This window comes from Salmo salar, chromosome 26 (assembly GCF_965601325.2).
Source record: "Salmo salar chromosome 26, fSalSal1, whole genome shotgun sequence".
NCBI classification, from domain to species: Eukaryota; Metazoa; Chordata; class Actinopteri; order Salmoniformes; family Salmonidae; genus Salmo; species Salmo salar.
Window position 1 is genome coordinate 25,115,458 of NC_138316.1, and position 24,213 is coordinate 25,139,670.

Consider the following 24,213-nt stretch of genomic DNA (forward strand, 5'->3'; position numbering starts at 1 on the left):
GTGCGCGCCTAAGTTGAAAAATGTAGACATATAGGAGCACAATGAAAAATATTTGAGGTATTAAAGCTAGAATCCTTCATTTTTCTAGGCACATTGGTGACTAAATTCATATTCCAGGTCGCACAGCAATAACTAAAATGGCCGCACTGTAGAGCCCTGCAGTGTCTGGGAAACATAACAACCCACACACATCCCTTTCAAACCTATACAGGCAAAAACCAATCACATAAATAAATAGATGATGTCTCACTGTTGGTAAATGCAATGTGGTGGGGGGTAAAGACAGCATGGTAACCAGATGGTTATGTGTGAGCTGTGTAAAGGTTAGTGCAATGATGCAGACCAGTCTAGAGGAAGCTAATAGGTCAATTGGATTGTAGAGTGAATGCTTCCCATTGTAAATGTCATGATTATGCTTACGATGTCCATTTGAGGAGTTTTGCCATTTCAAGTCTCTAAAAGGTAGGTGTGTGTGTGTGTGTGTGTGTGTGTGTGTGTGTGTGTGTGTGTGTGTGTGTGTGTGTGTGTGTGTGTGTGTGTGTGTGTGCACAGTCGTGTAATTCCAGATGGGTGAAGAGATAGGGGGACTCACAGAGACTGTAGAGAGTAGAGGTTTTTTATAGCTGTACTTGGAACAGTCTTCAGCTGGTTATTCTGCAGCATCCTGAGGGAGAGAACAGTTTTATAACCTGAACTGTGGTCGCACCAACATGACTCCTCATTACAATTTCTGCACAACCAAATCAAATCACATTTTATTGGTCACATACACATATTTAGCAGATGTTATTGCGGGTGTAGTGAAATTATTGTGTTCCTAGCTCCAACAGTACAGTAATATCTAACAATTCACAACAATACACAAATCTAAAAGTAAAAGAATAGAATTAAGAAATATATAAATATTAGGATGAGCAATGTCGGAGTGGCATTGACTAAAATACAGAAAGAATAGAATACAGTATTTACATATGAAATGAGTAAAGCAGTATGTAAACATTATTAAAGTGACTAGTGTTCCATTACTAAAGTGACCAGTGATTCCATGTCTATGTATATAGGGCAGCAGCCTCTAAGGTGCAGGTTGAGTAACCCGGTGGTAGCCGGCTAGTGATGCAACCAGCAGTCATGTGGTGCGTACGAGAATGAGAAGATCAGCTCTGTAACAAGTTAAAGTGTGAACACAGTATGAAAATGTATGCACTAACTACTGTAAGTCGCTCTGGATAAGAGCATCTGCTAAATGACTAAAATGTAAATGAACACAAAAGGATTACAAAGTGTTGCAGCCTCAGCCTCTTATCTCTGTAAAGAGTCAAAGTCATTGACTCTAACTAGCACCTCAGGCTTTGTTTCATAAGCTTGTGTATGGGTTCGGGGTGAAGTAGAGTGTACAGCATGCATTACAGTATACTTGACTGTGGGGAGGATGTGTGTGTCTCTGAGCACACACATTTGTGTATGCATGCATATCCCATATGAAAAAAGAATATAGTGTATACTATGGTAGGAATAGTATAGTATTCACTGTAGTGTTTTTGCGAACTTTACTCACTGTATTGTTTTTGCAGACTGAAGTCCGCAAAAACACTACATTGAACTGTAGTATTTACAGTTTACTGTAGTATACATACTGTAGTAAAAAAATAATAGTATATACTATAGTAATTACTGTAGTGTTTTTGCGGACTGTAGGATACTGTAGTATTTACTGTAGTGTTTTTGCGGTCATTACTGTAGTATTTACTAAAGTGTTTTTGTTTTATTATCTATTAGAGGTCGACCGATTATGATTTTTCTACGCCGATACCGATACCGATTATTGGAGGGCCAAAAAAAATCCGCTACCGATTAATCGGCCGATTTATATATATATATATATATATATATATATATATATATTTGTAATAATGACAATTACAACAATACTGAATGAACACTTATTTTATCTTAATATAATACATCAATAAAATCAATTTAGACTCAAATAAATAATGAAACATGTTCAATTTGGTTTAAATAATGCAAAAACATAGCGTTGGAGAAGAAAGTAAAAGTGCAATGTGTGCCATGTAAAAAAGCTAACGTTTAAGTTCCTTGCTCAGAACATATGAAAGCTGGTGGTTCCTTTTAACATGAGTCTTCAATATTCCCAGGTGAGAAGTTTTAGGTTGTAGTTATTATAGGACTATTTCTCTCTATACCATTTGTATTTCATATACCTTTGACTATTGGATGTTCTAATAGGTAAATTAGTATTGCCAGCCAAATCTCGGGAGTTGATAGGCTTGAAGTCATATGTTTTACTTGCTATATTGTATTTACTTCGCCACCATGGCCTTTTTTTGCCTTTACCTCCCTTATCTCACCTCATTTGCTCACATTGTATATAGACTTATTTTTCTACTGTATTATTGACTGTATGTTTGTTTTACTCCATGTGTAACTCTGTGTTGCTGTATGTGTCGAACTGCTTTGCTTTATCTTGACCAGGTAGCAATTGTAAATGAGAACTTGTTCTCAACTTGCCTACCTGGTTAAATAAAGGTGAATTTCTTTTTTTTTCTTTTTTATAAACAGCGCAATGCTTGAAGCACAGAGAAGAGCTACTGGAAAATGCACGAAAGTGCTGTTTGAATGAATGCTTACGAGCCTGCTGCTGCCTACCACCACTCAGTCAGACTGCTCTATCAAATCATAGACTTAATTATAATATAATAACACACAGAAATACGAGCCTTAGGTCATTAATATGGTCAAATCCGGAAACGATCATTTCAAAAACAAAACATTTATTCTTTCAGTGAAATACACGGAACCGTTCTGTATTTTAATCTAACGGGTGACATCCATAAGTCTAAATATTGCTGTTACATTGCACAACCTTCAATATTATGTCATAATTATGTAAAATTCTGGAATATTAATTACGGTCTTTGTTAGGAAGAATTGGTCTTCACACAGTTCGCAACGAGCCAGGCGGCCCAAACTGCTGCATATACCCTGACTCTGCTTGCACAGGATGCAAGAAAAGTGACACAATTTCCCTAGTTAAAAGAAATTCAAGTTAGCAGGAAATATTAACTAAATACGCAGGTTTAAAAATATATACTTGTGTATTGATTTTAAGAAAGGCATTGATGTTTATGATTAGGTACACATTGGTGCAGCGACAGTGCTTTTTTCGCTAATGCGCTTGTTAAATCACCCGTTTGGCGAAGTAGGCTGTGATTCAATGACAAATTAACAGCCACCGCATCGATTATATGCAACGCAGGACAAGCTAGATGAACTAGTAATATCATCAACCATGTGTAGTTAACTAGTGATTATGTTAAGATTGATTGTTTTTTATAAGATAAGTTTAATGCTAGCTAGCACCTTACCTTGGCTCCTTGCTGCACTAGCATAACAGGTAGTCAGCCTGCCACGCAGTCTCCTCGTGGAGTACAATGTAATCGGCGTCCAAAAATGCCGATTACCGATTGTTATGAAAACTTGAAATCGGCCCTAATTAATCGGCCATTCCGATGAATCGGTCGACCTCTATTATCTATGACATAGAAGTGGGGGGGCTTTCTCTTGACAAAACGTAATAGACAAATACTAAAAGAGCAAATTTGCCATAACCTGTAGGTAGGAAGGACTGGGGTCTGAACGGAAGGTTCAGAGCTTCTGCTCATTTCTATAACCAGAGGGAATAAAATACACTTAGTGTACAATGCATTATGAACACCTTCCTAATATTGACTTGCACCCCCTTTTGCCCTCAGAACAGACACAATTTGTCAAGGCATGGATGCTACAAGGTGTCGAAAGCGTTACACAGAGATGCTGACTCCAATGCTTCTCACAGTTGTGTCAAGTTGGCTGGATGTCCTTCGAGTTGTGGACCATTCTTGATACACACGGAAACTATTGAGTGTGAAAAACCCAGCAGCATTGCAGTTCTTGAAACACCCAAACCAGTGTGCCTGGCACCTACTACCATTACCAGTTCAAAATACACTTAAAATCTTTTGTCTTGCCCATTCACCCTCTGAATAGCTCACATACACGATCCATGTCTCAATTGTCTCAAGGCTTAAAAATCATTATTTAACCTGTCTCCCCTCCACTTCATCTACACTGATTGAAGTGGATTTAACAAGTGACATCTATAAAGAATCCTAACTTTTACCTGGATTTACCTGGTCAGTCTATGTCATGGAAATGTTTTGTCCACTCAATGTAAACGGTCTATCCTTGACATGTATGTTTCTCACTTACAGGTGGCACAAATTGGGATATGGGGAGGGGAATGGGCAGGGTATATGCAAATTAAATACTGTAATATTTACTATAGTAAAAACAAGTTTGGGCGGACTGACATTTCATCAGTATTTACTAGTGTTTTTTGTGGATAATTCTGTAGTATTCTACAAAATTATATACTACTAGTACTACACATGATCAAGAGATACTACAATGTGTAGTATAGAATTCTACAGTATACTACAGAATTATATAGTAAGTACTGTAGTATTCCATAGTAAAATAGTATTTTTTTATGTGGGATGTGAGTACTTGACCATGTAATGATGAGCGTTAGTATCTGTCTGTGGATCCTAGTATCTACTAGATACAAATGTGGTTATGGTGACTATCTCCCTTCCTCTCTACTATCAGTAGTCTCTGTCGTCAAAGCAGGCTAGGGCCCAGGGGAACAGGCCCTCTGGTTTCCTGCCTCTTCACACACGTCACATGGCCACCGCTCGTTGGGAAGGAAGTGAACACCTCTGTTTATTCTGTTATTTCATTCACCTGTATTTCATTCACCAGTTTTATTTACAGGTGTGTGCGTGTGAATGGCTGTGTGTTTGGTTTGTGTGGGTTGTGCCCGAGCACTCACCAGTACTGGACTTTGAACCCTTGGCTCAATGTACAGTCACAGAACATACAGGTATTATATGAGTGTTTGTCTGTGTGTGCGTGTTGTAAGTGTGTGTGTAGGACCAATGAGCGGCACACTTACAGGACTTTGAGCTGATGTAGTCCAGACAGAGCGTCAGGGTGGATGAATGAGAGGTCATTTCCTGCCAGTCGTCTGAGGTAGAGAGAGACGAAGAGAGAGAAAGAGGGAGAGAAAAAGATGGTGATCAATTCATAATTGCATCGAAAGCTAAACGAGGATTCGTACAGTAATCTATATGTTGTTGGTACAACTTTTAATGCTCTCAATTTAACAGCTTCACTTTGAAATGTTAATACATACAAGATTGAAAGTCATCGACCCTAAAAAAACAAATGAAAACACCTCACAGGCTCCAGTTTGCGTTATCAGGCATAGCATAACATAACATAGCATAACATAACGCCTGGGGTGCCAGAGAGACGTGTCAGTGCGACGGCATGTTGTCAATTCACCAGACACTCTGGGGAGAGAGTGGACACATTAGGACTAGGCCTGGGTTTCCCCTCCTGGGCCTGGTCTACCTCCCCTTCCAGCCAGGATATCAGGAAGAACTGGCAGTGTGAATAATCATGTGGGGGCGGGCTGTCAGGGACTCATAGTTCCACCAAATCTGGCCTGGGAGATTAGCACCACATTTATCACCCTCTGCAACTTGAGTCGAGTGGCATTAGATTCCACTGCAGCCAATAGCTGCTGGGTGTGAGCCTGAGAGCCTGGGGAATCTGAGTAACAACTCCCACCATGCCCTAATACAACCCCACAACACACCCCCTTACTGGGGCCTACTGGGGGACACACTTCCAGGGATGTCAAATACTGTTGGTCCATCATATAACAACCAGCCAGCATCATATGACAGGGTCTCTAGTCTAAACACACAAACGCTAGTGGCAGACTTCCACTGTGATCCAATGGCAGACCATGTTTAAAATCACATATTTGTTGTGGTTGACAAACATGGTTAGGATTTGGAAGGCTATATAATGGTACATGCTCTACAACTTGACTTGGCTCTGGCTCAAACCAAATGATTGCCTTCCAGTGGTGGATTCCACAGGACACGCTTCACCATCAAACACCCAAATCAATTTGGCTTCTCATGTGTCTTTATCAACTATTCATTGACTGAATTGTTTCCTTTGTCAGCATTTTCATTGTTTCCCAGCAGTAAATGAACTGTTGAAGTACTTGTAGTCAAATGGGCCAGTTTCATGCACATAAATCAAGCCTACTCCTTGACTCTATTGCGGCAACTACAATCCCAACTACTGACAATTATTTATTATTAATCTAGGACTCAAGTAACACAGCTTCAGGTTTGAAAGCAGAGTAGGATTTATGTGCAAATTGGTTAGTGTGTCTGCCAGATTTATAAGGTACTGTAAACTTTACGTCCACAGCCTTGGAACTGGTCAACGCCCACATGTCTATGGCCCAGCCACCACACGCAGGCCTGCTAACAAATTGCTAGGACATCCTTCACATTTCAGGGTGAAGAACCTCCCCACTGATTCCGTTTCTCTCAACAAATTCAGAACACATCTCCCTAGGCTTTGATGAAGGCAGAAGAATGTGCTAAGCCTTGTTGAGGAAAGACTAAATCCTTCCCTTCTGTAGCACCACTCCCACAACCATTCTATTTCACTAAGAAACTCACTGGTAGACAACATACACTTTAACATCAGAAGGTGAAGAGATTTGGAACACACACTCAGGGAGACAAATGTGTGCAGAGACACACAGACAAATAAACAAGCACTCAAACACAAATTGAGGGGGAAGACTCCCCTACATCTCTTTATCTGTCAGGATGGTAGCTAGGCTGTGTTGTGCTTTGTTCAGGGTGGGAGGTGTGTATGAAGGAGGGTTGCGTGACTATCAGAGAGGGAATGTACCTCTCTGGGCATGTCCCCCTCTCTCTCAGTCAGCCCTCAGGGCTGGAGCTGTGGTTAAGTGACACAACACCACCCCGGGCTACAGAGCCATCCGCTCTGTTCACTCAATGAAACATTATGATTTGTTTCAAGGATAAGGCTAAACAAACACAAATTAAAAACTATAGACAGCTGTCAACAAAAAAAGCATTCCGAAGCACGAATATAACTGCTAGGCCCTACAGTGCTGCTCAGTAGGGTTGGGCGGTATCCCGATTTTCATACCGAGATACCGTTTCTGTACCATACCGGGGTATACGGTATTACCGGCAGTGCACACATTGGGAGCTAATTCAAACAAAACAAAATTAGTTTTTTTGGGGCACAGAACAATTTAAGCAACAAGGATCCTGATCCAGGAGGGAATTGAATGTCTCTGCTGTAACCAAGAAGCTTGATCTTGACATCTAGCCACTTAGCTAGCAAGTTAGCAAAACAAACGCGTAGCTAGAGCCCTCAGCCGGATATAATTGATTTTGACACATCTTAGATTTCTTATAGTTATACTTAACTTATAGTTAAAAGCAGTGGCGTAGCACACACTGTATGTATTGAAAATGACACTGTAAGTATTTTGAAAAATACCCCGGTATACGGTATCTCCCAAGCCTACTGCTCAGCTCCAGAGCAGGATGGAACCTAGAGAACAGGTTTCACTAAGTATATATGACACTGGGCAGAGACCCCTGTCCCTGCCTGAAAGGTAATGTTGAGTGGTAGAGTGCAGCAAGGGTGCGTTTTTAGCCAGGTTGTCATGGAAACCATTGTTTTGCCTTCTTCCTTCCTGCCTGGCATTCCTCCACTTACAATGCGATGAAAAGTAAATTGCCCTTTGACAAAGCAGATGAAGTAGGCCTAGTGTTCGGAAAAGAAGGGAGTGAAGACTGGTTCGAGATGATAGACACACACAGGCTAAAATAACATGGGCACAGAAGCAGCACTGGGTGCAGAATAATGTTAGCTGGTAATTTTGCATTCTCAGGGTTACATGTTACCTGATATCAGGTAGACAGATCTTATCTTTACTTCCAGCTCTGAACCAGACAGAGGGGTATTTCAAGAGTAAAAAAAGACACACACACTCTAAGATTAGATATGCTCATTGAATGGGTCCCAGAACTGAGACATGCAAATTCTCCACGAAAACACAATGAAATTCTCCACGAAAACACAATGAAAGAAAGAATGTGATGCATCTCACATACATGTTCTCTGGAATCATACGTAGCCTATAGTCATGGTACTTTTTGATAGCTACCATGGTATAACTTGCCCTTTCTAAAAACACTGCAACTTAGCCGACTACAATGGCATGACTCTTTGGTGTAAGAGAAACTACAGGGTTCTTTATATCTTGTTGAGCAACTTGATGATCAAACACATAATACAACAGGTCTGTTGTGGTTGAAAACCACTGATTATCATATGCATGTGACATAAACTGTAGTGGGTAATGTACTAGAAAAGATTCATACTCACAGTTCTTCTAGATAGGGGAAGTTCTTGAAGACAAACGCCGGGAGCTCTGTGATGTTGTTCATGCTGATGTCACTGTGGAACCAAACAACAAGTGTCATGAGTGGATCAGTATTTCTCTCAGGTTAGAAAAAGAACACAGCCATGATTCCAATTAAAATCTCAAACAATCAAGCTGGATTTATACTCCTAAAGATGCAACAACATAGAATTGCAGAAATAGTACATAATGTTTGATGCCATGGTAGTGTGTAATAAATGTATCTTTTTGGAGGCATAACTAGTAAGTAACTGCTCAGAAGCATGCTTTCAATACGGTTACGTTGGTTTTCAAGTACTGTCATCTTCCCCAGCAGCATAATGATTCATTTGGGCCAAAACAGGTCCCCAGCAATACTGTAAACCCTTGAAGAAACGCTCCTCGTATTGCCTAGGGGACGTTCACTTTTCCAACTCACTGCAGAGAAAGACAGGCATGTAGCAGCACGACAGCTATGCAGACAGCACTCACGTTTCTTCCCCACCTGACTAATTCAGTATGTGACTTACATACAGTTGAAGTTGGAAGTTTACATACACTTAGGTTGGAGTCATTAAAACTCGTTTTTCAACCACTCCACAAATTTCTTGTTAGAAAACTATAGTTTGGCAAGTTGGTTAGGACATCTACTTTGTGCATGACACAAGAAATGTTTCAAACAATTGTTTACAGACAGATTATTTCACTGTATCACAATTCCAGTGGGTCAGAAGTTTACACAAACTAAGTTTACTGTGCCTTTAAACAACTTGGAAAATTCCAGAAAATTATGTCATGGCTTTAGAAGCTTCGGGTAGGCTAATTGACATCATTTGAGTCAATTGGAGGTGTACCTGTGGATGTATTTCAAGCCCTACCTTCAAACTCAGTGCCTCTTTGCTTGACATCATGGGAAAATCAAAAGAAATCAGCCAAGACGTCAGAAAAAATGGTAGACCTCCACAAGTCTGGTTCATCCTTGGGAGCAATTTTCAAATGCCTGAATGTACCACGTTCATCTGTACAATAGTATGCAAGTATAAACACCATGGGACCACGCAGCCGTCATACCGCTCAGGAAGGAGACATGTTCTGTCTCCTAGAGATGAATGCACTTTGGTGCGAAAAGTGCAAATCAATCCCAGAACAACAGCAAAGGACCTTGTGAAGATGCTGGAGGAAACAGGTACAAAAGTATCTATATCCACAGTAAAACGAGTCTTATATCGACATAACCTGAAAGGCCACTCAGCAAGGAAGAAGCCACTGCTCCAAAACCACCATAAAAAAGCTAGATTACGGTTTGCAACTGCACATGGGGACAAAGATTGTACTTTTTGGAGAAATGTCCTCTGGTCTGATGAAACAAAAATAGAACTGTTTGGCCATAATGATCATCGTTATGTTTGGAGGAAAAAGGGGGACGCTTGCAAACCGAAGAACACCATCCCAACCGTCAAGCACAGGGGTGGCAGAATCATGTTGTGGGGGTGCTTTGCTGCAGGAGGGACTGGTGCACTTCACAAAATAGATGGCATCATGAGGCAGGAAAATTATGTGGATATATTGAAGCAACATCTCAAGACATCAGTCAGGAAGTTAAAGCTTGGTCACAAATGGGTCTTCTAAATGGACAATGACCCCAAGCATACTTCCAAAGTTGTGGCAAAATGGCTTAAGGACAACAAAGTCAAGGTATTGGAGTGGCCATCACAAAGCCCTGACCTCAATCCTATAGAAAATGTGTGGGCAGAATTGAAAAAGCGTGTGCGAGCAAGGAGGCCTACAAACCTGACTCAGTTACACCAGCTCTGTCAGGAGGAATGGGCCAAAATTCACCCAACTTATTGTGGGAAGCTGTGGAAGGCTACCCGAAATGTTTGACCCAAGTTAAACAATTTAAAGGCAATTCTACCAAATACTAATTGAGTGTATGTAAACTTCTAACCCACTGGGAATGTGATGAAAGAAATAAAAGCTGAAATAAATCATTCTCTCTACTATTATTCTGACATTTCACATTCTTAAAATAAAGTGGTGATCCTAACTGACCTAAGACAGGGAATTGTTACTTGGATTAAATGTAAATTATTGTGAAAAACTGAGTTTAAATGTATTTGGCTAAGGTGTATGTAAACTTTTGACTTATACTGTATGTAATACATAGAGAGTAACCATGGGCAAAATTGTCATCGAATCCAACTGAAGTTCTAGGAATTGAGAGATTGTTATATAGGCAGGTTTAGTAAAGATTGTAAACTGATTTTAGAAGGATCCTAAAGCAGCCTACAGATTAATGCACATCCAACTTCCAATAAAAATTACACAGGCTATAGCATAAAAAGACTGGTATGGTATGACACTATAAAAATGGTATGACACCATAGCCATTCCCTTGTGTTCAACAACTCAACAGAGAGTACCTTTTAACTTTGGACCACTCGCATCTTGATTCAAAATCCTTTCATTGGTTTAAAAGAGGAGCCCATAGACACCAGATGTTAGAGTTGAAGCACAACAGGACTGAAAAAACATCCTGCTTTTGATAATGAAGCGAACCCCCCTAAAAAGGGTCCATCTTGAATTTCACTACCAGCCGTACCAAAGTCTTGCATGTGTGTGCATGTAGGACTGTGGATCCTTAAAGGATAATATCGGCCGCCACACTCCCACCCCCCATGTTTCTAACTACAAAGGCCCCCAACAGAAGCCCTCATCATCCCTGCCATCTATCTTTCCCATCTCCAGGTTACCTAGCTTATCCAATTTCCTTCTAGGCTCTGTACAATGGAGCTTCCACCTTGATCCCCCCCACAGACTCTCCTTGGGGCGTTGTGTGGCCACTATTTGGAAGGCTTTCCCGGTGGTCCCTCCTTTGGATACATTCTGTCTTGCTGACAGCACCCCTACACCTGCACCCTGTAACCATCTTTCACAGGCTGTAGACTGCCATGGTCAAGAGTGCAGGCAGCCACAGGGACAGGATGAAAGGGTGGTCTGTGAATGCTGTCCCTCCCAGCTGCTTTAGTCATCAGGGGACCTGCCTATCCTACATAGAAATACAGCTGTGATACATATAGAAAAAACAGCACACTTTCTGAAGCAAAACAGTTACATGCCCACTGTTTTGAGGGTATGAAATGTCACCATGACATCAAATAATACAAAGGTGTCACTTTGGGCTCATAGCAGCCTTGGTGGGAAACCGAATGAATCACATTTCCAGCAAGAGTTGCCAAAGGTTTCACTTTTCAAGCGAGATTTCCCTACATAAAAAAAAGAGATCGGTGACAAAGACATCCTTCAAAACACTAATCACATCCAACAGAGGAAAGTATGGGGAGCAGGCAGCAGAGGCTGTTGTCAAGTCTCAACAGAGCACCTTTAAAACTCCCTGGGATTTCACTGCCAATCCAAGTAAATAGAGACATACAGATCATCTTTACTCAGAAATAAATGTCAGCTAAAAGACACAAGATACTTTTCCTAAATCACTTTTGGGGTCAAAGACAAAATCTACACCTTTTACACAATTAAAAAAATAAGCAATAATTCATCATCTCTGCTATGATGCAAGATGAGAATAAATATATTATCTCAGCATTATCTCAAAGCCAACCACAACCTCTCCATGGTAAGAGGGTCAAAAAGAGGTCCACCCTGTTCAAGTCTCTGGCAAGTGAGAAATTATACTTGTTATTTAGTGGCTTATTGTGTGGTCTCTGATGGTTGGTGCATGGTTTTAGAAAGGTTTGTGGTCATAAGCACATCCTTAAAGACTTTGGTGCTGGGCTAATACAGAAGGCCTGCACACGGTTTATGCTCCCAATTCACTGATTTATTGACAACGTTTGGATCCGAAACGGATCTTGGTCAGAATGATTTTAACCTGAGCTCAGCATTAGCTTCCCCCTCACAATTACACAGGCCACTGGTGTTTGTCCACAGACCAGACAAGGACCTCAGCAAAGCCACACAACAACCACAGAGCTCCACATTACAGACAGAGAAATATACATGGAAAGATTGCCAAGCAGTGCAAAGGCAGACCAAAAAGAGATTAAACTTAAAGCGACTCCAAAACCAAGGCGTGTATATGTGGTATGTGTGTGGGCGGATCAGACACTGGCTGGCATGGAGCCATGAGAGGGAGGGGAAGCTACCGTGCCAAGAACAGCAAGGATTGACAGACAGGACAACGGCAGATAAGTAAGATAGAGATTTGGGGGAAAAAGGTTACTATGTCCTTCCTTTGAAGATCTCTGGGCGCAGAAGGTGGCAAGTGTAAAAAGTATCTGATGTTGTCTTTGCAAGGGCCTTGCTTCAAGGAGGCATAGCCTTAGTTCAGATGCACCATGAATCCCAAGGTGATCTTCAAAAGGAGGACAACTTCACTTCTTCAATACCTTTTGGCAGTGTTTATTTAGCCGGCTAATGTAATCTAAATGAAAATCGATATCTGCCGGTAGATCATTTGTTGAGGTAGAGAAGCCAAACCGGGCACCAACCCAACCACCTGCTTGCTGCTAACATTGACTACCTCAGAAGTAAAGCAAACTCAGTAATGCTTTTGCTTTTTAGCCCCCTGGTCCCATGACAGCAGAGTTGTGGGGAAAAATGCAGGTAACGGGTAACTATTTTCTCAGCTGGCTGTTTCTTATTGATTAGAGAGGAGGTAAAGGTGGTGAGAATTGAGGAAGATGGCTGAGGTTCCCTGACTGCCATACTGGAAAGGAACAAGGGCACTTTGTATACACAGACGGGCAGAGTGTTCCACCATGGGAGTGCAGAGAAGGTCAAGCATTTACCACATGGGTCCTAGGGGAGACTGATTCGCTGTAGCTAGAGTGCAAACTACCAGCATGCAAGGCAAACATGTCAGTCCTAAAGCGGTGAGAGACAGAGAGGAGAGAAGTGATTGATATTGGTATGGGAGTTGTTGTCATTGTAAATGTATTGTTATTTTGCTATTCAAATGTATGTGTTTTATACCAATTTACAACATTGAATTGAACCAAGAGAATGAGATTGACAGAGAATGTGATGATGAGAGAGTTGGAGAGGACTATGGAAAAAATAGGATGAAAATTAGGAAGATAAGTGATCAGAAGTAAAAGAGAGTGTGAGTTGTGTGAGGGAGAGAGAGAAAGAGATAGATAGAACAAGAGGGGGAAGGGAGAGAGAGAGGGCAGAGAGAGAGAGAGGTAAACATTCTACCATCTAGCAGTCATCCTGTTTGGGAGCGGGAACCAGTGACTAGCTCCTTTCACCTCTGCTGACCATGAACAAAAGTATCATTCAGCTTAAGATGGATAGAGGGCACCAATGGCGAGTGAGCTGGCTGGACCAGTGAGTGAAAGGGCATTAGTCCCCCTATCCCCTCCCTCCCCTAAACTTGTGCTTGTTCACACTATGAAAGGACTTCAATTGAGATGAGATGTGAGAAGTGACCCCCTCCTACCCCAAACCCTCATGCCCCCTGCATGCACACATGAGAGCGAGAGTGCACACACAGTCACCAAGCTCTCAAGAGACTGAGATGTTCTTTTGTCACTCGTATCTGCAGAGATGCAGCAGGCATGCACTGTCAGAGGGGAAATTGGTGTACAGGGTGAGGGGGGTTCCAGAACTTATTTCTCTTTCTCCCCACCTGTTTTCCTCAGGCAGGAGAGTCTCAATTTCAGCTGCCAATAAAAACCGTAATGTACACACCAACATGCTGCAGGCAGCTCCACCCCCCAGCCCACCTCTCCAACCTTCCCCTGGGCTGCTGGCTGGTGCCAACCCAACACTCTGATTTATGGACTGATAAAACAAAGGGCAGGCCAATTCCCATCTGTGTCAAATTCCGTAAGATTATGCAAATCAACAGATGCATAAATGTTAAATATTGTAGGATATTGCCAACGAAAGTGGCAATGTACAGTACTGTATATTATTTTGTGACTAAGTAAATGGGTTACTAACTTTAAAGAATGACAACACATGAAATAAAAACTTGAAGTAACGCTCTCTAAATAACTACAAATGCAGGACAAGAGCAGGTCTAGTCATACCTCTGTCTGAAACTATTCCAATTTAAGAGGACATTCCAGAATTCCAAGGCCAGAAATTCAACAAAAAACCTGACTGTCAAAAGATGGAGTTAATGTCTGTGGCCCTATTTATTTTAGTTATCTTCATAACAGAACTGCTGCCCTCCATTCTCCTCTCTGCTTCTATGTCCAACAGTTTCAGTACATTCATGGGGTGGCAGATTGTACTGGATGGAGTCACAGCAGGAGGAAAATCACAAACAAAGCCAACCTTCTGGGAAACCATTCTCCCACCTCTGGGGACAGCAGGGCCTGCAATGTGCCTCTTGTAAGACTGCTGGACCTGTCTGCTTCTGTCATTATTTGTGTGTGTGTGTGTGTGTGTGTGTGTGTGTGTGTGTGTGTCTATCTATTTCTCTGTCTCTTTCTGTCCATTAATCTCTCCCTTCAGTAATTTTCCATATCTCAATTTATCAAGCTCTTCACTATTTGCCTGTCTTGTTGATCCCTGTCTGTCTCTGCTGTTTGAGCAGAAAAGCTTATAATTGCCACTAAACGTCACAGCAGATGATGTGTACCCCAATTAATAGATGAAGTTGTTTGTTTGCCGACACACTAATGTAAAGTGTTACCAAAATATATTTCTAGTAGAGTACTAAGGATGTAATTCCACTTTTGATGAGTGCTAAATGGGATTAAATTAACATTATGGAGGTGAATATTTTGTTTAGTTCTTTAAACAAACATTAGCTCACTTCCGGTAAGGAGCATTACCAGCTCAGCACAGCCTCCCTGTGCATTAACTCTGAAAAAAAGAGTCTTTCTACAGCTGTGATGTGTCGCACTAATCCATCATGACCCCTGCCCTCTCTACTCACCAAAACACAGAAGGAATGGAAAGAAGGGGAGTTTAAGAGACGGAGAAAAGACATTGAATGGAGAGAGGGAGAGAGAGAGAAATACAAAGAGAGAGAAAAAGAAAGAGACAGCTGCACTAAGGGTCAATTCCACAGTAACATACAAACATGTTTACTTTAAAATGTATTTCAAACAAAAACCAATGATTGACCACTTTTGACAACGTCCAGTGAACATTTACTTGAAGAATTGTCAGTGGAAATTGCTAAGTAGTCCCTGTGCATAGAGTTGTATCATTTGTTTGCAATCATTGTTTTTTGTTTGACATACATTTTAAAGTGAAAAATCACTCTGTTAGCGTGGAATTGCTCTAAGGCAACCCGTCAAATACTCTGAGGGCTTGAACTGAATATATCACATAGTTATGAGCTAAAAAGCTGTCACAAAGCATTTGGTTAACTCTTGCTCAGTGTAGGTGCACAAGAAGCCTTCACGCCCACACTTCCAATCGTAATATGTAGACTTGGCAATTGTAATACAATATTTGGGGATATGTTGGTAACTTACACGCAAGTCTGAAAAGATCGTGATGTTTGATAACAGCATACACTACACTGTGTCTTAGTTGACACATTGGTAAATACCACGGTTTCTCTTCATTTTACCTGACACAAAGCATCCCTACATTGGCAGTTTATTGGGTCAACTCTAAAGCATGTGTATTTCTACAACTCTGCTGGACATTAATGCACTCAGGAAGTCAATAAAATGTACTTACAGTCCATGTGGTGTAACGTTCAGGTACCTAGATGGAAATAAAGGTAAAATCCAACCCCTCAGCTTTTATGTTTAGTAAATAAAGGTGATGGTGATATTGTATATATTTACATTTCTCATTCAGTCTTGGATATGAAACTGTTCTGTATCAATACCCACCGGGTCCAGACGTCAATTCAACATCTATTTCACGTTGGTTCAACGTAATTTCATTGAAACGACATGGAAACAACTTTGATTCAACCAGTGTGTGCCCAGAGGGTAGTCTTCTCAAGGTCAGATCCTTCCTTCTTTTCCACATTAGGAAGCACATTTCCTTGGTCCACCTTCAATAAATAACACATAGACCCTTTGACGCCCTTGGGCGGCTGCTCTGTTTATCATTAACTAAGACATTGTGAAACCTTTAAGGCTAGTTAACCAGAAATGTATTAACTATGCAGACCCAGTCTCAGTTTCTCCTCAGTTAGTAATGCTCTTTCTCTCTAGTAAGGTAGTGCAGAGCAACTCGCTTTTTCTGGTACAGAGACAAAGACAGACATGAAGGCGGAATCACAGGGAATACAGAAAAGAAACAATGATCATTCCTTAAAAATAAACTATAGGCTAACTAAAAGAGCCATGTCATAGAGCTTTTGATTTAGTTGTTATTTTGTGTTGATCACAACAGCTTTTTCCTTTCGGCGGTTCCTGACCAAGATTCAGAACATATTTTATTTGTTAAAAATATAGTCTACAAATAATTTAACATTGCTCATTTTCCCCATGTTGATAAGTTGCTTGAGCCACATGTTTGCACCTTAGGAAACTTTGGAAGGAAAGTAAATACGACTTCATTATTACAGTAAAGTGTTACTGAACTGACAAATTCTGGGGTGAATTCTGGTGTATCCCTGTAAGATGAATTTGAATTTGCATTACTTTGTAAAGGACATGTAATGCATATGTAAAGGATATGTAATGCATATGTAAAGGATATGTAATGCAAATATCAGAATACCAACCACAACAACTGTCTCTGAGATGATGGGTAAGTGTGTCCACAGTGTTTTCTTTTAGGGATAGGCTTACACCTAATGTAACCTGGGACTTTCTCTGCCATGATGTGAGTTGGTGAGTGGAGCAGCATTCAGGTTAAACAGTCTCAGGCAGGTACAATCACCTTTCTGCCCGGGTATTTCTGGGATCTGTTTATGTCTGATCTCCAATATTATTCAAATCAAATTAAAGGTATACACCGAAGCATCATGAGGTTCCCTCTGTCAATGCCTGTTCTGGATCAAACCTCAGCCTTCTCATAGCAGCAGACACAAGATGTCTTCGTAGTTCTATTCCTTCATATCTCAACAAGGAGTCAGTCGAGACCACAGAGACAAGACAGGCCAAAGAATCAGCAAATGGAGACAGATCCACCTTCTTGCTTTACACAGATGATGGGCTACTATTCCACATGTCCCTAAATATAAGTGGCTGTAGTCTAAGAAAGTGAAAGTCCAGGTCCCAGGCCAAGGAATATGCTATAGCTTGTATGCTTTTCAGTATAGTAAAATACTAGGGTATAAGAGGGGTCATATCAAGGAAAGGTCAGCAAGTGAATGAGTTTGGACCAGCATGAAACATTTTGGCAACCATTGCATAAAAAAATAGCCTAGCCAATACTGTATATACTGTACCAACCTTTAATTTTAAGGCCTACTTTTCCTCTGGCTGTTTTTCATTCTTTGTGTTTGCTCTCACCACAATAATGTGTTTGTTATCAGTTGAATAACTGATCCACAGCCCAAAGTTGTAAAAACGCACTCGATTACTTGGCTTCATTGACAGCCATTGTGCAAAAGTTTGCTCCAGTACTGACGTGGAGAGGTGCCCCTCTCGAGTAAGTAGTGGCCGACCTTACCGTTACAAACACGTCCTAACCAGGGAGAGAGATTGATTCTAGGTTTAATCGTGTTTTATTACACAGTTTCAATATGTGTTGATACTTACAGATAGTAGGTGAAGGCGCTTAGACCAGTCGGGACAGTGGTCAGACCTTTCCCAGAGCAATCCGCGCCTCCGTCCTCGTCGCAGCTGCATGAGGACGAACAAATAGCCGGAGTGGATTGTCCTTGACCAGCCGCACCATCCCGTAGTGAAAACAACCGCAAAAATATCCAGATGACAAACACGCGCATGTTCTTCTTCTGTTCAGACTGAGCAAAAATGGCTTTACGTTTTTCTCTTATAAGGACATGTAGGCTACTTTTCATGTGACTGCTCTGTTGTGATGGCTTGTCCAAGAAGCTTGAATACGTATTCTTGTTGATAGGTAGTCGACCACTTCAAGGATATAACATGTTAATGCATCAGTCCCACCAAACATATATCCTTAACTACCCCTGTCAAATCTGGGACATTTTCTTTACTCAAACAATGCGGTTTACCTTGCACTAAGTGTCCTCCTATTCCTATTCATCCCGTGTGGAGTGTTGGTCCCATAAAAATAAGTAGCACCCGTCCACACAGACGAGAAAATTGGCACCTTTTGCTTTTTCCGTTTTCGTTGTCCCATTAAATCAGAAAACCAGGCGGATCCGTGCGTGGACAAAATAAGAAGCCTCAATACAATTCTGCAACCGAAATGGGAAACACTTGGTGACTTATTTTTGCTATCGTTTCCCTCTCCTGATTTGTTTCCTGTAGAAAAACACAGTCAGCTTTCAGCCATTCCTCACGTTTCCTTCCTTTGCTCTCTGCCACCAGCAGCCCGCTTTTTCTTGCTCACTCTGTAAGCACCCTGCCGGACAACCTGCCACACGATCTGCTGAATACAGTATGTTAATACTGACCTACATATTAATTATTTCACAACGTCACACTTTAGCTTTAGTAGGCAACATACTCCAATTAATACGTTTGTAATTGTGTAACAATTAATTGAAATGATCAGTTCATTTCCACCTCAGTCCTTTCATTGAGTGTGGTACCATCGCAGGTTAGTCCTTTGGTAGTAATTGATCAATATCTGAGATAATGATAGGTTAACCATTCTTGTTTTAGTGAATTCCAACTGACTGAAATGTAGTTATTATTAGATAGGCCTAATTGTCAGGTTATTATCATTTTACCATATGCTTTCTACCAATAATACTGTAGGCCTAAAATAAAGTGTAAACGGACAGTTTCTTCAACAACTACATGCTCCATGCCAGATGAAACGTGTTAGTTAGCCTTCTAAGGTCAAATGTTATTTGTTTGATTACATAATACTTTGTGTGGGTCCTGTGATTTGTTAAGTTGCAACTTGGGCCATGCACCCTTTTCTTTATCTTTTTTTAATTGAACTTTTATTTAACTAGGCAAGTCAGTTAAGAACAAATTCTTATTTACAATGACGGCCTACCCCGGCCAAACCCTCCTCTAACCCAGACGACACTGGGCCAATTGTGCGCCGCCCTATGGGACTCCTGATCATGGCCGGTTGTGATACAGCCCGGGATCAAACCCGGGTCTGTAGTGACGCCTTAGACTGCTGCGCCACTCAGGATTTCTGCTTGACTCCTGCCTCCAACAAGGGGGAATGTGAAAGTGTGACAACAATCCAGCTAGTAGAGAAGATACTTCTCTCTCAATGGTTTAAGAGTCGCTGTGCTAAATAGGACTCTAGCTTCACCAACCGGGTGGCGGGCAATGTACTTTGTTACTTGTCCATTGCTCCCTCCTCCAAGCGTTGCTCTTCTCTGTGGTTGGGCAGGCAATCCTCTGTGACTTGTGTCAAAGCCTCTGCCGCAGAGGTGACCAGTGCGAGTTCCCCAGAGGCATGAAGACCTACAGCGGGTGCTGTCCAAGGTGCCATTCAGCCTGTTCAACGTAAAAATATATGGATAGTGTATGATATCGAAGTGATTAGTGTATGATATCATTAAGAAACGTTGTAGAACCAGCCATCTCTCCAAACTGAGTAGCCAGAGAAGAAGGAAACTTCTTAAGGATGCCACCATCGGCTATACCAGCTTTGAAAGAGACACATCATGCTCTACACATCATGCTCTGAGCATCATGGAATCAGGGCTGTGTTCTGTTTCATACCTGAGAGAAATACTGATCAGCTCATTATGCTTGTTGTTTGGGTCCACAGTGACATCAGCATGAATAACATCACAGACCTCAGAGCATTCATTGTCAAGAACTTTGAACAGAGAGTATTCATCTTTTCTTGTACATTACTCACTACATCGTTTTTGTCATACCCATATGCTAATCAGTCATTTTAAAACACAACAGAGACATTTTTAGAAAACGTGTTTGATCAATATGTTGCTCAACACAATATTAAGAATTCTGTCTTTTCAATTGAAGTTTCTCTTACATCAAAGAGTCATGGTATTGTGGAGTCGGTTAATGTAGTGTTTTCAGAAAGCCATACATTTTTTCAAGCACCAAAATGATACTCACAAAAATGTCATCCAATAAGTTCTAACTGTTAGTAGTGCACATGATGGTGACATACTTATAACATACAACATACATTCCGCCACTGTGTGTGAACGCAACAGCAGCCAAGTTTGTTCAGTTGGAGAGGAAGATCCTGCAAGGTTGTCAGTTTTCATGTAAATTATATTTGCATAATTTTGCAAGTGAAAGGTGCAAAGGCACTTGTTATGATAGATTGTTTGAGAAGGAAATTGTCCAAACAGAAGCACATTAACAAAGCAAATATCTATGTAACATAGCAGGTTTATCAAAGCATTGGTGGACATACATAATGGGCAGAGGTTACAAATGTGTTTTTAAGTGACACATTTTACAAGTTTTGGATCCCTTGATGTTAAATGGAGTATGTAATACATTATTAGATTGTCACATTTAATGCACCCTACCTATGGACCTGTTATGTCACCTTTTATACAACCTTTATAGAGTATGACATAAGTTTTAAGATTAGTCAAAACCTTTTGCACGCTATATAAAGCCTTTATAAGGGGAGGGGGTGTAGATCAGCTTTAATATTCCAGATAGATTTGGCATTTATAATCCCCCTTATTTGTTTATTCCCCTCTCCCATCCCTACCACCCCTCCCCTGTTTGGGGTAAGCTAACAATACATCCTCTACTGCAACTTACAGTGATTATAACTGTAGTTAACTAATTATACAGTTGAAGTCAGAAGTTTACATACACCAAAGCCAAATACATTTAAACTCAGTTTTTCACAATAACTGACATTTAATCCTAGTAAAAAATCCCTGTTTTAGGTCAGTTAGGATCACCACTTTCTTTTAAGAATGTGAAATGTCAGAATAATAGTAGAGAGAATGATTTATTTCAGCTTTTATTTCTTTCATCACATTCCCAGTGGGTCAGAAGTGTACTTACACTCAATTAGTATTTGGTAGCATTGCCTTTAAATTGTTTAAATTGGGTCAAATGTTTCAGGTAGCCTTCCACAAGCTTCCCACAATAAGTTGGGTGAATGTTGGCCCATTCCTCCTGACAGAGCTGGTGTAACTGAGTCAGGTTTGTAGGCCTCCTTGCTCGCACACACTTTTTCAGTTCTGCCTACAAAGTTTCTATAGGTTTGAGGTCAGGGCTTTGTGATGGCCACTCCAATACCTTGACTTTGTTATCCTTAAGCCATATTGCCACAACTTTGGAAGTATGCCTGGGGTCATTGTCCATTTGGAAGACCCATTTGCGACTAAGCTTTAACTTCCTGACTGATGTCTTGAGATGTTGCTTCAATATATCCACATAATTTTCCTGCCTCATGATGCCATCTATTTTGTGAAGTGCACCAGTCCCTCCTGCAGCAAAGCACCCCCACAACATGATGCTGCCACCCCCGTGCTTGACGGTTGGGATGGTGTTCTTCGGCTTGCAAGCGTCCCTCTTTTTCCTCCAAACGTAACAATGGTCATTATGGCCAAACAGTTCTATTTTTGTTTCATCAGACCAGAGGACATTTCTCCAAAAAAGTACGATCTTTGTCCCTATATGCAGTTGCAAAACGTAGTCTGGCTTTTTTATGGAGGTTTTGGAGCAGTGGCTTCTTCCTTGCTGAGCGGCCTTTCAGATTATGTCGATATTGGACTCGTTTTACTGTGGATGTAAATACTTTGTACCTTTTTACTCCAGCATCTTCACAAGGTCCTTTGCTGTTGTTCTGGGATTGATTTGCACTTTTCGCACCAAAGTACATTCATCTCTATTAGACAGAATGCGTCTCCTTCCTGAGCGGTATGACGGCTGTGTGGTCGCATGATGTTTATACCTGCGTACTATTTTTTGTACAAATGAACATGGTACCTTCAGGCATTTGGAAATTGCTCCCAAGGATGAACCAGACTTGTGGAGGTCTTGGCTGATTTCTTTTGATTTTCCCATGATGTCAAGCAAAGAGGCACTGAGTTTGAAGGTAGGCCTTGAATTATATCCACGGGTACACCTCCAATTGACTCAAATGATGTCAATTAGCCTATCAGACGTTTCTAAAGCCATGACATCATTTTCTGGAATTTTCCAAGCTGTTTAAAGGCACAGTCAACTTTGTGTACGTAAACTTCTGACCCACTGGAATTGTGATACAGTGAATTATAAGTGAAATAATCTGTCTGTAAACAATTGTTGGAAAAATTACTTGTGTCATGCACAATGTAGATGTCCTAACCAACTTGCCAAAACTATAGTTTGTAAACAAGAAATTTGTGGAGTGGTTGAAAAACAAGTTTTAATGACTCCAACCTAAGTGTATGTAAACTTCCGACTTCAACTGTACATATATTCCTAATTTCCTCTTTCTGCAAGTGCTGGATTTTCACCAACAGTGGACAATCCACCATTCATTCTTATCTTAATTCCATCCCTCCGATGTCCACCGATTAACCCATCTTTCCCAGTATAACACCATTTTGTTATTTCCTTTTGCAATACATCCCTCCATTTTACTGTAATATCTTACGAGTGGCAGACAGACTAATTCTTACATTTCTTCTTTAAGTAATTGCCTCTTCCAATTTTGTGGCAGAGCTGCGATGAGTTGGTTATCATTTTGTATTGAGCATACACCTCCTTACACTGTTGTTAGTTGCTTGTGTGACAATTTTACTATCCTTGTTTACAATGTCCTTCCTTGTAAATTTTTTCAAATAATTGTTATTTTTTTCTATATGAGTACATTGGAGTTTTGCTGTAATATTTGATCTACCTTTTCTGGAGGATGACATTTAAATTGCAGCCAACTCTGTATGGCTTTATTTAAAAAGGAAGACACTTTAAATAGTATTACACTGTCAATCCACCAGAAATGTGCGGTTTTAATCTGCAAAAAGGCAAAGAGCCCCCTCTTAAACATATCATGTGCTTTTCTTAATAGCCTGCTGGAAAACCAGTTTGGATTGAGAGTTTCTGTATGTGCCTTAATATTAAAAACATTTAGCCCTCCACACTTATGCTCTTACAGTCACAACAGTGCCGTCAGAAAGTATTCACACCCCTTAACTTTTTCCACATTTTGTTGTGTTACAGCCTGAATTTAAAATGGATTCAATTGAGATTTTTTGTGTCACTGGCCTACAAACAATACCCCATAATGTCAAAGTGGAATTATGGTTTTAGACATTTATACAAATAAATACAAATGAAAAGCTGAAATGTCTTGAGTCAATAAGTTTTCAACCTCTTTGTTATGGTAAGCCTAAATAAGTTCAGGAATAAAACATTTTAATAACAAGTCACATAATAAGTTGCATTGACTCACTCTGTGTGCAATAATAGTGTTTATCATGATTTTTGAATAACTACCTAATTTCTGTAACCCACACATACAATTATCTATAAAGTCCTTCAGTCGAGCAGTGAATTTCAACAACAGATTCATCCACAAAGACCAGGGAGGTTTTCCAATGACTTGCAAAGAAGGGCACTTATTGGTAGATGGGTAAAAAGCAGAAATTGAATATCCCTTTGATCATGGTGAAGTTATTCATTAAACTTGGTGTATCAATACACCCAGTCACTACAAAGATGCAGGTGTCCTTCCTAACTCAGTTTCTGGAGAGGAAGGAAACCACGAGGCCAATGGTGACTTTAAAACAATTTAAATGGATCAACAACACTGTAGTTACTCCACAATACTAACCTAATTGACAGAGTGAAAAGAAGGAGGACTGTACAGAATAAAAA

General features: G+C 40.6%; 1 protein-coding gene across 1 annotated transcript in view; it reads right to left on the reverse strand.

Moving 5' to 3' along the window:
* The window catches only part of LOC106587483 (leucine-rich repeat-containing G-protein coupled receptor 4), a 33,568-nt gene extending 14,720 nt beyond the window's left edge, over positions 1–18,848 (reverse strand). The window contains exons 1-4 of the mRNA XM_014175906.3: positions 18,040–18,848; positions 8,368–8,439; positions 5,015–5,086; positions 593–664 (exon numbers count right to left, since the gene is read on the reverse strand). Coding sequence (XP_014031381.2) covers positions 593–664; positions 5,015–5,086; positions 8,368–8,439; positions 18,040–18,302 — 479 coding nt within the window. The 5' untranslated portion in view covers positions 18,303–18,848. The remainder of the gene's footprint in view (positions 1–592; positions 665–5,014; positions 5,087–8,367; positions 8,440–18,039) is intronic.
* Positions 18,849–24,213: the final 5,365 nt, after the last annotated feature.